At 35.8% G+C, this 16,790-nt stretch overlaps 2 protein-coding genes across 2 annotated transcripts; one reads left to right on the top strand and one right to left on the bottom strand.

Moving 5' to 3' along the window:
- Positions 1–238: 238 nt before the first annotated feature.
- On the top strand, positions 239–3,287 carry LOC143553842 (putative aquaporin SIP2-1). Its single transcript, XM_077043746.1, has 3 exons — positions 239–713; positions 1,726–1,986; positions 2,901–3,287. Exons 1-3 carry the CDS (start codon positions 426–428, stop codon positions 3,054–3,056), a joined length of 705 nt encoding a protein of 234 aa, XP_076899861.1. The 5' UTR covers positions 239–425; the 3' UTR covers positions 3,057–3,287.
- An 8,558-nt stretch (positions 3,288–11,845) lies between these two features.
- On the bottom strand, positions 11,846–14,627 carry LOC143553832 (actin-like). Its single transcript, XM_077043736.1, has 4 exons — positions 14,571–14,627; positions 13,770–14,163; positions 12,814–13,427; positions 11,846–12,086 (listed from the first exon to the last, which is right to left on the bottom strand). Exons 1-4 carry the CDS (start codon positions 14,625–14,627, stop codon positions 12,021–12,023), a joined length of 1,131 nt encoding a protein of 376 aa, XP_076899851.1. The 3' UTR covers positions 11,846–12,020.
- Positions 14,628–16,790: the final 2,163 nt, after the last annotated feature.

Below are 16,790 nucleotides of genomic sequence, written 5' to 3'. Positions count from 1 at the left end.
GAGTTATTTTTGGATTGAAGTTACATTTATAGGAAATTATAAGATAAACGATTTAACTGGTTAAACCTCCTGGTATAACCCGGTTCAACCGGCTGTAACATTTTTTTAGCCTAAGTTGTCAGACAATCAGTTGCATTAAAGCGGTTAAAAAAATAAAAATAAAATAACCAAACCAAAGGATCCATCCAGGAGTGGTACGAGTCCCGGATTCCTGACCCTTGTCCTGTTTCACGTTCACAACACAAACAAACATCTGCCGTGGAAATGAAACAGAAAGACAGACGAAAGTGAACCCAAAGATTCTCGTCAACTGCTTCTCTCTCTCTTTTTAATAACACGCTTGCTTTTTAGATCTATAAATAATAACTTCTTGTAGATCGATTCTACCGCACACTTACAAACAATCCATCCAATAACCCAACAAAATGGCCGGAAGAGTGAAGCTTTTAGTATCTGACGTAATCATGTCTTTCATGTGGGTATGGTCAAGCGTCTTAATCAAGATGTTCGTGCACAAATACCTAGGCCTTAACGGCACCCATGAAGCAGAGTTGTTGAGGTACACGCTTTCGATAGTCAACATGTTCTTGTTCGCTTACCTTGTTAAGGTTACTAATGGCGGCGCATATAATCCACTCACTGTCTTAGGCTCCGCTGTCTCTGGCAGTTTTACCAACTTCTTTTTCACCCTTGCTGCAAGAATACCCTTACAGGTTATTATTATTATTATTATTATTATTTTATTACTTTAGATGTAGATTAGGATTTGAGATCTGTGTTCTTGTAATCATCATGGGTTTAAACTTTAAACTTGCTTGATTGATGTGCAAATAAATCATCATAGGTTCCGGTCAAAATGGGTTCTAAGCAACATGAGTTCGGGTCAAACGAGGTCTGAGCAATGTATATTTTGGTCGATAAGGGCCGTTTTGAAAAAGTATCAATTTGACTGGGTCAAAACGGAATCGGTTAAAATGAGACATTTTAGAAAAGCAAGTAATGACCATAGAATTTATTTTACCTCCTTAAACCTTTCCAAAAAGTTAATAAGCCACACCATTGTGACTTTTATTAACTCATTCTCTCACAACATAAGCAATCCCAAACAACTTTTAACTTTTCAAAAAGTTAGTAAGGCATAAGTTGGTGACAATAAGCAAATCCCAAACACCTCCTTATGCTTGAGATGTGCTTTTATGTACGGCTATTTAAGCTTATTTACAACCATAGGTTACACAACTCTCATTTTACATATAAATGTATTTATCAAGCAAATCTTTAATAAAATCTTCATCCCTTAGGTTCTGTGCACCTAAATTTTATAACCAAGCTTCTTCCACTAATTCATCAAAAGCAAAACCTCTACCATTCTTAATTAAGCTCTTCTCATCTGTAGGATCTTAATCTTTCTGTGTAATTATTGAGACAAAAAGAAAGTCGCTTATTTTCTCAATATTGCACATTTGATGTTATTTCCTTGTATTTCACAAAATTGTTGTTTTTAACTTGACAGCAACTGACACTTCTTTTAAATGCTGGTGCAGTTTTTTTATCAGACATTTTAAAAACATAAGAGTTTGTTTGTTTACAACAAATGTATTATAAATGTGAGAACTTTCTTATGACAGACTATAAATGTGACATTCGTTTTATAACACTGCATTTTATAAAAAACGTTACAAGTTTATTTCAGCTGATTGATGTCCTTATTTGTTTGAGTTTTAGGTGTTTGGATCAATAATGGGGGTCCGGCTTATCTTAGATACCTTTCGGGGAATAGGCCGTGGGCCCAAGCTGACCGTGAGTCTCCATCAAGGCGCGTTGACTGAAGGGTTATTGACTTTCACAATTGTGATGATTTCACATGGACTTTCTGCAAAAATTCCTGGAAGTTTTATCACGAAAACTTGGATCAGTAGTGTCTCAAAACTTGCCCTTCATATACTTGGATCAGATTTAACTGGTGGATGCATGAACCCCGCTTCTGTAAGTATTCCCGACATGTTTACTCTAGCCTTATTTTGGAATTATTTATTTTTTTCAATTTTATACCTTCATGAAGAAATATGCAAATGGATTGAAAAAATATATCAAATGACTAAAATTAATATTTTGGGTTGGGTTGCGGGTTAATATGGGTTCGGGTCGAAACAGTTTGTTTGATAAAGTACCAACTGTACAATTTCGGTTTGGGTCAAAACGGGCTATGACTAAAATAAGTTCAGGCAGAAACATACCATTTTACAAAAATATCAAATGTCTAAAATTAATAGTCATACAAACTATAAATATTACTTACAAAACGTGCGGGAAAGGCCGGTTTGAATGGCAGGTCGAAACGGGCTTGAAAGGTAACAGTTTGTGTTAAAACTATGTTTATCGTACTTGGGTCAAGTTATACAGATTGTTTTGCTAAAACAATTTTTTTCTTTAATTATTTAAATTATTTACAATTTAGTTTCAAATATTTGTTATTTCTGTTTATACTAAAAATATAAAACATCTATGTAACATATTGAGTCCTTAATCTTTATTAATTACACTGAACGTCACTAGGGGGTTTGCAACACTTTACGCCCTTTACACTAACTAGCGTTGGAATTTTCAGTTAAATCCATGTTAAAATCCATATTTTATTAGGTAAGGGTGTGTTGGTTATTTACTACGCATTGAACTGAGAATTCCAACGATGGTTAGGGTAAAGGACGTAAAGTGTTGCAAACCCCTTAGTTTAAGGATTTTTAGTGTAATTAATAAACTTGTAATTAGGTATATACGTCATAAATGATGAAATCCGTAATTTTCTCTACTATTTTTATTAGACGTTTAAAAAACATTTCATGGAAGGTTTATTTGGGCATTTGAATAACGGTCAATGATGAATTGATGATTGGTTTCAGGTAATGGGATGGGCATATGCGCGTGGTGATCATATAACCAAGGAGCATTTACTAGTTTACTGGCTTGCGCCAATGGAGGCGACTCTTTTGGCAGCATGGATATTTTCGTATCTTAAACGCCCGTCGAAACAAGAGAAAGAGAAGAAGACGAACTAACACAATAAAATTTAAAATTAAAAAACGAGTTTTTCGGGTGAAGTAGACTCGTGATTGAAGTTAATTGTTTCTCCTAAATAGGAGATTGTAAAAAATTGAATTCAGTATTGGCTCCAAAAAAATAACATGAAGGCTTGTTGAATCTACTTGTGAGCCATTTGGTTCACAAGGAGGGTATTATTGTACATGTAAATTATTCCTTCTTCAGTTCATAAATTCAACTCTTTTGTATTTATTTATTTTTAGAATATGTAATTAGGTGTCTGTTTTAAATTCATTTTAAAATACAAACCAATATGACTTAAAATGATTTCTCTAAAAGAGTATTATCCTCTAGTAAATAAGTTGAGAAATTCAACTCTGCAATATCAACTGATCTCGATTCAATCCGGTTCATTAGATATGCAACCAACAGCTCAAAAACCGAGCTGACGATAAGTGGGATTTTCTTCAACTTCTTAAGCCAACGGCTACTTGCTTAGAGTTGATATAATAAGCCTTCAACGCTATAATCGAAGTCGAATGATTACAAAATGAAGAACAGTAGGACAGTACCTGATATTGAAAAGATAAAACTTCAGAACTTAATTTAATACTGAAAAACTTGTTACACAAGGAAATATACACTACTGTTGTATATATAAAGCAATTGGTTTTTCATGATATGAAACGGAAAAGTACAAGTGTTAGTTTCAACACTTGTTACACAACAAAAGACAAAATACAACATTTTAAAACATTCAGAAAATCACCCATCCATGGGAAAAATACTTACAAAAACTACCAAAAATGGTTTAACTAAGTAACTATTATGAGTGACCATCATAAATTATTTAACTAAGCCGTTATTTCGAGCTTGACTAACTTCCTATAAGGGCAGTTTCCCTGAAGTAAACCCTCCGAGTAGTCGAGTATTATGGGAAACCACCCTGGACAAATCAAGTAGTGATGAAAATAATTGAAGACGGAATGATACTTATTATTTTTATTTTTAGGCTCAATCCCCAACACACTCCAATGAATCAAAAGCTCCATGCTCATGATCCTCACAGTTCCTTCGACCGCGCCCCTTGTCGGTGCTTGCGCCCAAGATGCTGGTGTGGCAGGCCACCGCGTCCCATTTGCACTTCCCATGACATACGGTTTTAAATAACAACACATTTTTTTTATAACGGGACTTGAAACCTCATCTTTTAGAAAACAAAAAAAACTTTTATCTATAACACTTTGGTATGCACTTTGGTTAACTAAAACAACAAAATTCTTATATTAACTTGTTTATCTAAAAATTAAATTATATATATACATGTTATCACGTTTCATTAAATATTAATTTATTTTAAAGGTGTCCCAAATTACTTTTCTATCATGCACTAATAATCCTATTGTTCTCATTAATTAATGTTATGTTTTTCACATGCAAAGTTCAAATAGATATTTTATGTTTTATAATTCCCCTTGCAGAATTCGACGAGAAAACAACAATTCTAATGGTTCCGGCCACCATATGACATCGCATCCATTTCCACATTGTAAATTCAGGTAACACGTTCCATCTATGAATTTGACACAACAAAAAGGTTAAAATCTATTTTATAGAAAGAATATTGGTCCTTTGAGAAGCCTGATCTAATATTGACACAGCAATGGTTTCTAAAAGAATTCGTGATTCACATTTTGTACAACCTCTCTAATATTCCTTCCTTGTTAATTCGCTGATCGATTCGGATATACACATTTCGAAATGGTTTGATAAATGTATACAAGGTGTTGTTAATATGGGGCTGATCAGAAATCTTGTTAGCATTGTATCAAGAATTTGTAGATTGGTGTGTGTGGTTTTCATTTCGATTTGGTTATACGAATCGTTTCCGTTGTTTTCGCTTTTGGTTGATTGTTCTCCTGTTATTGCATCTACTCTTCTTCTCCTTGGAACTCTCTTATATTATGGTGATGAAAATGCACATAAAGTCGGTGAGCAAAAGTATCATGTCAATCCCATGAATATCAATCATAGTTACAAATTTGGAAGTTGTCAAGCAAGAGGCCATTATAATTATCAGAGTAGTGACTCAGATAATATTGTTGAGAGTTTATCTCCAAGTGGTTCAGTGGCTGATATATATTCAATACTTGATGAACTCGGTCCCCTATCGGAATCAGATGTTCCTTTCCCGAATGTGAGCACGGATCAGTCGCATGGATCAACCGAGTATGTTAATGAAACGGATGATGATAAGGAAAGTGTTGTTACATGGACCGGAGAAGATCAAAGGGATGTCACGGGATCCGAGAGAAAACAGGTTTTGGAAACTCTTATTGCTAGACGAAGAACATTAAAAAACATGAGGATGTTGGCTGAACAAAATATGGTAAATATGAACCCTCATCTTAAAAGTGAAAACAACGTAAGTTTTAATATTCTAAGAAGATACTCTTATGACCCAAGCGGACAAAAACCAGATCGTGTGGGGCCCACATCTCAACCAGATTCTCCGAGAAGACACTCATTTGACCCTAGTAGACACCGAGTGGGGTCCACTTTTCAATCATATGTTCCTCGTCGCCATGAGCGTGTTGATGTGGGGCCCACTTTTCAAACAGATGCTCCAGGAAGACACTCTTCTGACCCTAGCAGACATCGAGTGGGGCCCACTTTTCAGCCAGAAGTTCCTCATCGTCCTGAGCGTTTTGATGTAGGGCCCACTTTTCAGTCAGATGTTCCTCGTCGCCCTGAGCGTTTTGATGTGGGCCCCACTTTTCAAACAGACTCTCCAAGAAGGCACTCTTTTGACCCTAGTAGACACCGAGTGAGGCCCACTTTTAAATCAGATGTTCCTGGTCACCATGAGCGTGTTGACGTGGGGCCCACTTTTCAAACATATTCTCCAAGAAGACACTCTTTCGACCCTAGTAGACACCGAGTGGGGCCCACTACTAAATCAAATGTTCCTCATGCGGGCCCCTCAACTGGTGTGCATGATAGTTGGGATTTAAGGAAGTATTACATTCAAAAAAACCGGGTTTTGGAAAACAATGACAATCATCAAGGAGATGACAAAGAGGTTAACATCAGTGGTGGGAATAGAGGTATACTAATGGATATTTATAACTTAAGTAACCAGCTCTTTGTAAGATCCACTAAATTGATTAGATTTAATATGCAGGTTATGAAAAGACAAGCAGTGGTAAAATTTATTTCGATGCAAGTGATGTTGATGAGGAAGAAGAGTATAGATCCCCAGACATCCCAGTGGCACACGGTTCATAAGATTAATATGCCATGTCAATAATTAAGGTGCATTAGGAGTTGAATATGTCATCTTGAAAGTGTGAACCATAAATGTTTAACTTTGAAAGTACGAATCATAGCCGAAAATTGGTTCAAAATATGTAACATTTCCTATAAAATTTTGCTCTTAAGTATATAAAATATAATTATTATCTGTTAAAATGTATGCATATCAGAATAAGTGTCTGATGCTACATTATTTTGGTATAGTTGCGACTTCAAATTGATAAACTTCATTGTTTCAATGATACATTATGTTTAAGGTATTGGTCAAAGTGGTACCTTCCTATATTCTTATTGATATATCACATTCTTTGGTGAAGGAATCAAGAACAATTAACCGAAAGATTTCACTTATTATTGTGAATGTGAAATGATTACAAGAAACGAAAACAAAATTGATTGAAATTAAGAACTCATCAAATGAATTGACTCACGACTATTTAAAGCAGTATATCCCCAAACCAGAAGCTAACAACCGTTAACTAACTGATCAGCTATAGTTTCACAGTTGGCCCTCAAGTTTCACTGAGCATTATCTTCCAAAACTTTTATCAAACCACATGTTAACTCCTGTACTTGTAGTCCTTTAACTTTCATAGATGACACGTGACTCTAGCTTACTTTGACTTTGCTAGTTGATTATTATTGACCATATGGGCGGTTAAACCTTAGACAGGTAAAACAAGAACACCAAACACGATATTGCATAAAACATTTATGCGATTCTTTTCATTAATAAAAAAACATGAACAAAATACTTTCTACCTTTCTACTCTCTAACACAAGAAAACTAATGATGGGTTTATATAACACCCAATACCAGACTCCTACTCAAACTAGAAAACATAAACATACTAGACTTCTAATTTATTTAATAATAAGTAAGATAATTATGACACCAAGTTATTCAACTTGGTCCTGAACTTTGGATCTCCACCAAACCGCCCCCTGAGATCTTTCGTACCACCCTTATACTTTTCGTATTAACCATTCTGGTCCTTCAAGTTGGTATTGCACCAAGTTTTACACTACCTCTCAATACCAACTTCTATTGTTCCTTCAAGATCCTTCACACCTTGTAAAGCTCTAACCTCTTTGAGCTTTATTCTTGGATTCGACTTCATCACACTACCTTCAGGTTTCTTTTTCCTGTTATCAATTGAGCTAATTTCGAGATTACCATTATTTAGAACTGCATCACCCGGTTTCAGATAGGAAACAACTTTTGCTTTCTCAACTTCATGACTAACTATCATGGTACTCAAAGCAATTCGTCCATCCTCACTTGATGCATGCTCCCTCTCGAACTTAACTCCTTCATTAGTTCGTTCATTCGGATCACCCGAACTTTGCATGAACCTCATGCAAACTCAAACATCAACTTTGTTGGTTTGTTGATCTTCAACGTTTTCTATTCCACCATGACAACCCATAACATGAGACGGAGCTACCTCCTCGTGCACTTCATCCAACACGGTTTCTCTCTCATCTTGTTTGGTTACTGTCACGGTTACGCCTTGATCAACCGTACTTTCTTCTTCAACCATGATGTCCTCATCATCTATCATCTAGATTCAAAATAACAATAGATGATTCCATGGTTACCTTTAACGACGTCTCAAGCACTACTTCTTGGCTTGTCCACCAACAAGAACCTTTTTCAAACCATTCATCTACCAGATTCGGTTTGAATTCGGTATCAACTGTGTATTTTCCTTGAACCTCGGCCATATTAGCCTCCACATCCCACGGTTCTTCTTCAATAACAACAGCTGCATTACCTTCCTCCATTGGTTCTCGACAGTATTTTGCCATATGCCCTTTTCGTCCACATTTATGGCACCTAAAAGGAAACTGTTTGGTTTGTACCTTAATTCCTTGTCTCGGTTCTCTTCGTTCGATGAATCTTCTTCAGAGTTGTCATCTCGAACCTTTCGGTTCCATTCTCTCTTCTTGGGTCGGTCACGTTTCTCGTTCTCCCGATATTTACTCTTATCTTTCTCGTTATAGCGGTTATGATTTTTACTAAACCGATGCTTCTCCTTTCTTCCGACATACAAGGCTTCGCTCTCGGTTTTAATCGACACACCAGCTAACTGTTTTGCCAAGGCTTCTTGTCCGGCAAGAATATTCTCGAACTCGGTTGGGTCGCCCACCCTTGAATAGCGGTAACGAAGCTACGATACTCCGGCCTTAAACCGTGAATGAGTATCCGCTTCATACGAGCATCACTAACCCGAGACTCTGGATCGAGTTCTCCAATCTCACGACATAGATTCTTCACCTTACGGAAATATTGTGCGATTGGAATATCACCTTGAGAAATCGTCATCAACTCACCTTCGACTAGTTGCAATCGAGCATCGTTCTTCTTCGTAAATAAGGTCTCCAACGTATCCCACGCTTGCTTTGGGTATTCGAGATCTTGAATGTGATCAAGAACATCATCATCCACCGTTATCTTGATGATAAACATCGCACGACCCGCTTTCACCTGCTACTTCCCGATACTACCATTAATATTGTTTGCAGGTTGTCTCGTCTCGGTACCGTTCGTTACCTGCCAAAGATCTTGACCTTGAAGATACGACTTGATGCATGTCGACCATTGTTTGTAGTTACTTTGGTTCAATTTCTTGATTCCTCCAACGACTTGAAATTCTGCCATCGTTTCGTTTACGAGATTCCAGATAACTTCAACTCTTCGATAGGATTTCTTTACTGCGATCGGAAACTTTACTACTCAAGAACGGTAACACTTGAACCTGATTCGACAAATAATACAACTGCCAACAATGCTGCCTTTGGTTCGAAAATATATCAAAACCACCAAAGAATTTATTTTTCGGCCTGCTATGAGTTAACTTCCAATAATTATAATATGGAGATGATGACAATATTAAATGGATGTAAGATGTATATTCTCACGACACACAAATCCAAGTTTGCAACTAAAGTATGTGGCAGTAGGTTAATCTCAACCACAACCTCACAAATAAACAAATAAACGATTGCACTTTTGTGTGTGACGGCAATAACTTTTCACCACTATTTATTCATCTTTAAATCTTAACTCTGCCCGATCGAACAAACAAAAACGACTTGACTAACCTCAACTTTAGGAGGAAAACAAGAACCTTTCCTCGCTTCGGATATCGGTTTCTTGGCCTCTTATGCCTTTGATTGGAACTACTACCGCAATCAAGACTTACCGCCAACCGGAAACACGAGCCTGGATCGTTAGGCTCTGATACCACTTGTTAAACCTTAGACAAGTGAATCAAGAACACCAAACATGATATTGCATAAAACGTTTATGCGACTCTTTTCATTAATAAAAAAAACATGAACAAAATACTTTCTACCTTTCTACTCTCTAACAAAAGAAAACTAATGATGGGTTTATATAACACCCAATACCAGACTCCTACTCAAATTAGAAAACATAAATATACTAGACTTCTAATTTATTTAATAACAAGTAAGATAATTATGACACCAAGTTATTCAACTTGGTCCCTGAACTTTGGATCTCCACCAAACCGCCCCATGAGATCTTCCGTACCACCCTTATACTTTTCGTATTAGGTATTTGGGTCCTTTAAGTTGGTATTGCACCAAGTTTTACATGGGCTCTATTAATAGTTCACCTACTACAAATTAATAAATAGTAATACCCAAACAATGGTCAAGCCTTGATCTCTGCGAAGCTTTTGTAAGCATATCTGAAACATTATTGTTAGTATATTCCACCTGACTAAAGATAGTTCTCATTCAACACAGTATGTTAAGCAGTGGCGAAGTTTGGACTGAGGCGTCGGGGGACCGAGCTCAAAATGTATACAAAATTTCACAAACAAGGGGGGGGACTCAAATTTTCGACCAAAAAAGGCTAAATTTACACTATGTATAAAATTTCTCGACCGAAAACGGATAAATTTACACTACTGCGCAAAAAAACAGGGAGCCGGGGCCACCCCTGGCCTCAATGAAGATGCGCCCCTGATGTCAAGATAGTATGTCTCTACATTTCTTCAAATGCTCACTATGTTATAGTTCTCATTCCAACACAGTATGTCAAGATAGTATGTCTCTACATTTCTTCAAATGTTCACTATGTTAAGTATGTCAAGATAGTATGTCTCTACATTTCTTCAAATGTTCACTATGTTAAGATGGTGAATTTTCATCAAACACTATATTAAGATAGTCTTCCCAACCCAAATACAATAACAACAATATGTCAAGATAGTGTTTCCCTCTCAAATTATCGGCATGATGATGAACTAATACTCTTTCAACAAATCACTAGAACAACCTCTAGAGATGTCCCTCAATAATACAAAAATGAATGACTAAATCTGCAGCACTTGCTCTTCTTTTTGCTCTTGATGATCTTGATCTCTATATATTCTTCAAATTGATGCTTGAATGATGTTAGAATCAAGAGAGATATTTGAATGTTAATTATAAAGGTTACATAAGACATCTATTTATGGTCCAAACATAAACACAAGTTTGAGTCTTCAATGTTTATTAAGATGGAAGACATGCCCTAAGAGGTAATATTCTTTCAAGATTATTTGAATTTCGAATTAAATCGTTTTTATAGATTACTTTTTATAAACATCTTTCAAGTTTTATAAAATCTCCTAGTTATAAAACCTTTGATATGCTTATTTATGTTATATATTTTATTCTCTCTTGATCCACAACATGTTTATGTTGTAACCTTTTGATCATTCTTGAATCATTGTTCATCCATATTTACAACACATTCTTCTCTGTCTTAATCACACTTATAATATTAACATTTATGCCAAGTTCAATTGCTTTATATTTTAACTTTTTTAATTGATCTAATTTCCTTTTGATATAAAATCATATATGTCCCTTTGAAAATAAAAATTTAGATTTTTTGGTTATGAACTTATTTATTTAACTCCTAGTTTCTTTGTTAGATGTATAATATCCAACTGAATAATCCTTTATATATCATTATGTTTATGTTTATTTGGTTTTAAATTTTAATTAACCAAGGTTAGCTAAGGGACATTCCCTCACATGGTTCCAAGATGGTACGCATATTAAAGTAATTTGATACCATAATAAGATAAAAATCAAAAATCATGTTCGAACATGAATATGTGCACAAAAGTCTTCACATGCATTGCATGTATGAGAAGGTTTTATGTCTTACCATATTAGCCTTTAAAATTATAAACCATTGCATTTTTAGCGTAAACAACTTCTCTAGTTGAACTTCAGAATAAATTTTATAAGTCTTGTAAACACATTAACACATATTGCTTTAAATATAATACAAAAGACACATGTCCCGTCTCATTCTCTCTCCAATTATATGCCCTCACCATTGTATACAAGTGCTAGCTCATGCGATTCACACGATTCTCCAAATTTCAATATAAATAATATATGAAAATAAACTTATGATTTGTTTTTTTTGGATTATTTCAATCTTACAAAATCATTCCTAAAACCAAAAGTAATTCTTTTATAGTTTGACAAACAATGTTGAAAACAAAAACAAAAATCCAAATCCAAGTAGGATAACTATTCAACTACTAAATAACTGGAAAATATGAAAATGATATATTGTGGAAGAGATCAACACCACCTTTTATTTTTTATTTTGTTAATCCTCATGATTAGAAACATTTCCTGTGCACAATGGATGGACCAGACTCATCATATTCAGCCTTTGCAATCCACATCTGTCACAGCAAAATCAACAACTATTATACAAAACCAGACCCGTTTACGTATGAATGGGCCATGTTTAATCTCAAAGGTATCAAATTACAACATAGTCCTTGTGGTTTGTAAAAGAGTAAAATGGTCACTTTACAAAAATTACACAGCTTTTTTGAATTGTAATGGGCCTAAAGAATTTAAATGAATACATAAACGAACGAATGAACTTAAACAAATGTTCAAGAACATACATGAACGAACCAGACATTTGTTAATATGTATTTAGTTTAACTAAATGAGCAAAACAATTTGTTCATGTTCAATCGTTCATTGAATAAATAAACGAAATAAACAGACTTCCCATTTAACAATTCACAAACGGTTCGCTTAACGTTTGGTTTGTTTACAGACCTACAAAAAACTATTTGTGGGTAATCCCAACCGGTTAACAAAATGACCCTTTATTCAGTTTTGATCTGTTAACAAATGACCCTTTTTGTTTTAAACTATAATAAATTGACCCTTTCCCGTTTTAACCCGTAAGAAAATGACCCTTTTCAGTGTTGACCCGTGACAAAATGATCATTGAACGTTAACAAAATGACCCTTTTCGGTTTGACCAGTAAGAAAATGTCCCATTACAGTTTGACCAGTAACAAAATGTCCGTTTTAAGTTTTGAACCGTAAACCAGCCCGTATAAAACATATGCGTGCGTGTGCGTGTGTTGGGGGTAGTTAAAAACGCACCTGCTGGAAGGTACTAAGAGATGCCAAAATAGAGCCTCCAATCCAAACACTATACTTCCTTTCAGGTGGAGCAACCACTTTAATCTTCATACTACTCGGTGCCAAAGCCGTAATCTCCTTACTCATTCGATCACCAATACCAGGAAACATTGTAGTTCCACCACTCAACACAATGTTCCCATACAAATCCTTCCTAATATCCACATCACACTTCATAATACTATTATATGTTGTCTCATGAATCCCAGCAGCCTCCATTCCAATCATTGATGGCTGGAACAAAACTTCCGGGCACCTAAACCGCTCTGCCCCGATTGTGATCACCTGCCCGTCCGGCAGCTCAAAGCTCTTTTCAACTGAAGAGCTTGTTTTCGATGTTTCTAGCTCTTGTTCGAAGTCGAGTGCAATGTATGCGAGTTTTTCTTTCATGTCCCTCACGATTTCTCGTTCTGCTGAGGTGGTGAATGAGTAACCCCTCTCGGTTAGGATTTTCATTAACGCGTCAGTCAGGTCACGCCCTGCGAGGTCCAGACGTAATATTGCGTGTGGGAGCGCGTATCCTTCGTATATGGGGACCGTGTGGCTTACACCGTCACCAGAATCGAGAACGATACCTGAAAATAATACAGAGTTAAGTACCATTTTAGTCTGTCAGTTTAGATTTGACTTTTTTAGTCAACGGTTTCATTTTCTTATCAGTTAAAGTCCATCCTAGTGATGCAATCTAAACTTTTTGTTGACTTTTTGTTAAAAGACCAAAATACCCCTGGATTGTATGTGTTAATTAAAATAAAAAAAAAATCAAAAACTTTAGTGCTCACTTAAAAATAAAGTATATTACCATAGGTATTATTATTATCACTCAAGAAGAATATACAAGTATATTAATATTATGGTTACAAAAAGATATTGTTAATCAGTGCATACCACATGGACTATCCGTGTAAATAACTTACCAGTAGTACGACCACTAGCATATAGTGAGAGGACGGCTTGAATTGCAACATACATAGCGGGAGCGTTAAACGTTTCAAACATGATCTGAGTCATCTTCTCACGGTTGGCTTTTGGGTTGAGCGGCGCCTCAGTAAGGAGAACGGGATGCTCCTCAGGGGCCACACGAAGTTCATTGTAGAATGTGTGATGCCAAATCTTTTCCATGTCATCCCAGTTATTCACAATACCGTGTTCTATAGGGTACTTCAGTGTCAAAATACCACGCTTTGATTGAGCCTCGTCACCAACATATGCATCTTTTTGGCCCATGCCAACCATCACTCCAGTGTGACGTGGACGGCCTACAATGCTTGGGAAAACTGCTCGTGGTGCATCGTCACCCGCAAATCCAGCCTTAATAGAAATAACAACACGATTAGCCATTGTGATCATACTACAATAACCATTCACTACTACTAACTTACAACATTGTTTATGTCTACAAATTAGGGGCATAAACGAGACAAGCCACTAGAGATCGGCTAGCCGAGCACTGGCTTGACTCGGCTCGTTTACACCCCTACTACAAATAAAGTAGCCTTGCATTGTTAAGGACATATTTTAAATACATAACTAATATTAAGTAGAGAACTGCATAATACAATATACATTTATACATGGTGCTTGTTATATTTAATGAGAGTTAGAAAGTGAGTGAGGTAAGCGAACAACTACATAACCATCTTAAGTATCACATTTAAAGCGAGTAGTATGTGTTTATGTGGTTCTTGCAGTTCTCTACTTATATTTGGTTTTGATACCTTGACCATCCCAGTTCCATTGTCACAAACAAGTGGCTGAATGTCTTCATCCGCCATCTGAGCTCAATGCCTGTAAGAAAACAGAAAGATCAAACAATTACATGTAAAAGTGATCAAGAACAATTTAAATGTGAATTTATATCCAAGGAATGATGCTCTGTCCTGTTTTCATCTTTTTACAAATGAAAACACAAAAGTAAAAAAACAAAAAAATTGCCTAAAATGTTAAAATATTACTAGGAATACCAACAATGTTAAGATATGATATTGAACAAAGGTTAATTAAACCATCCATAACGCTAACACCCCATTTTTCTCACAAACATGTCTAGTCAGCCGACACATCAGATTTTTACCTATACTTCTTCTCACAAACTCGTTTTACCTTCAATGCTATCATGCATGCTCTTTCTTCCCACAAACACCCCCACTATATCCACACAAAAATAATTTTATTGAAGGGGGCCACCATAAACCGCATGTTGAGCACCCTTCATGACGCGGGGTAATTTCTAAAGTACAGCCCCAATGCAAACCTTTTGCATTCTTCCCACAAATGGGTGACACAATATACATAGACGTGAAACGACCGTGTATATATGCGCCGCTATACAAATGCATGCATATGTACTACTTATATATGTTTGAATGCATCATGTGATGTATATGTTATATATATATGAGCAGAAACATGTTTGTGAAATTGTGATCGTAAATATGACATGTTTTGGATCTTCGGTGTGATTTCAAACGACGAAAAATAAACAGCATCTTAAATCGATTCCACAACAAACTATACATACATCATCCAACGAATTATATATATGATAAACAAATGCATGGTTTGAGATGATAATATCATATAACTAAAAGAAACACGTACATTACCTATGAAATGATGAATTAATCGGAAAAGTTGATTGTGTGGAAAGGAAAGAATAGAATAGAATGAGTGAGATTTGCGTTTGGGAATGGGGAAATGGAAGGGAACGTGAAGTTCGGGTTATTGCTACACCATCCGTTCCATCTTTCTTACCTTTCTATTATTAGTCACCTTTGATTTCATTCCTTTATATCTAAATCAACTTATTATTTAAGTTTTTTAATTAATGCTAGCTAGTTGTTTTCAGCATGCGTGTTACGGTGGGAATTCGGCCAGTATTGGTTCGTTGTGTTATAGTATGGTCGGTAGGGTAGCCACACAAGCAGTAACAATCGGAAAGAAAAACTCAAAGTTGTAATATGATCAAAATGATATCTCAATAAGTCGTATTAAAATTCTTACAAAACGATTTATTGATTTATAGCTAAAGGTTAAAATACAAAGTTTCACAAAAATGAGATAATTGATAATGATTTGTGACTTTAGAAGATTGAGATAAAAAAATCCTAAAAAAATGATAAAAAAAAAGTCATAACTCAAAATATAAATCAACAATTAAAAAAAACTACCGCTAATCTCGCTAAAAAAACCAGAGAAATATGGGTTTAGCTTTAGGGAGCTTAGTTTTTGGTTTTAATTTAGCCTTTAAGGTTAGGTTTTCAAGTCTAGCTTAGGTTACACCATTGTCGTGGATGTTTAGCAAAATAGAGCGCCTAAAATCGGTTTGGTTTGTAGTACCCGATCAAAGAGACGTTGGAGATGACTGTGAGACATTTTTTTAAAAAAAATAATAAATTATTTGTTATCCTATAAATTTAACCTTATTCAACCAATTTTTACACAAAAACTTTCCTTCTTTCATTATTCAAACTCTCCCAAGAACCATTTATTTTTTTCAAATCGCATGCAACAAATGCCACCAAGAGCATGACCGTTACCGTGGAGCGATGATGCTGAGGTCGCTTTGGCAACGACTTGAATGCACGTGACGAGCAACCACAAGGATTTGTTAGAGAAACCCGTTTTGATCTTTAGTTCAAGAGGCCTATCGACAAAATGGAGGTACCGGCTATCGTAGCACACAATAAGTTCTATGCAGTTGCAATTGCCAATTGCCTAGATGCCTGAAGTATAAGCATATTTAGAGGCACGTCTTCAGTACCGTCTCGAACAGGAGTTTTAATCACAAGGTCGTGTGGCACGTTCAAAGAAATCATCTCGTGTTTGTGGTTATGCATCCGGCCCCGGTTCAACATGACTCTGGCATCGAGGAATCGGAAGTGGACGATTAATTTTAAGTTTGTGAATCTAGTATTCTAATTATGTTTTATTTTTTA

This window comes from Bidens hawaiensis, unplaced genomic scaffold (assembly GCF_021521415.1).
Source record: "Bidens hawaiensis isolate Kalapana, Puna unplaced genomic scaffold, B.hawaiensis_p1.1 tig00001032_1, whole genome shotgun sequence".
In the NCBI taxonomy this organism is placed as follows: domain Eukaryota; kingdom Viridiplantae; phylum Streptophyta; class Magnoliopsida; order Asterales; family Asteraceae; genus Bidens; species Bidens hawaiensis.
This window is presented reverse-complemented; position numbering and strand designations above follow the sequence as displayed.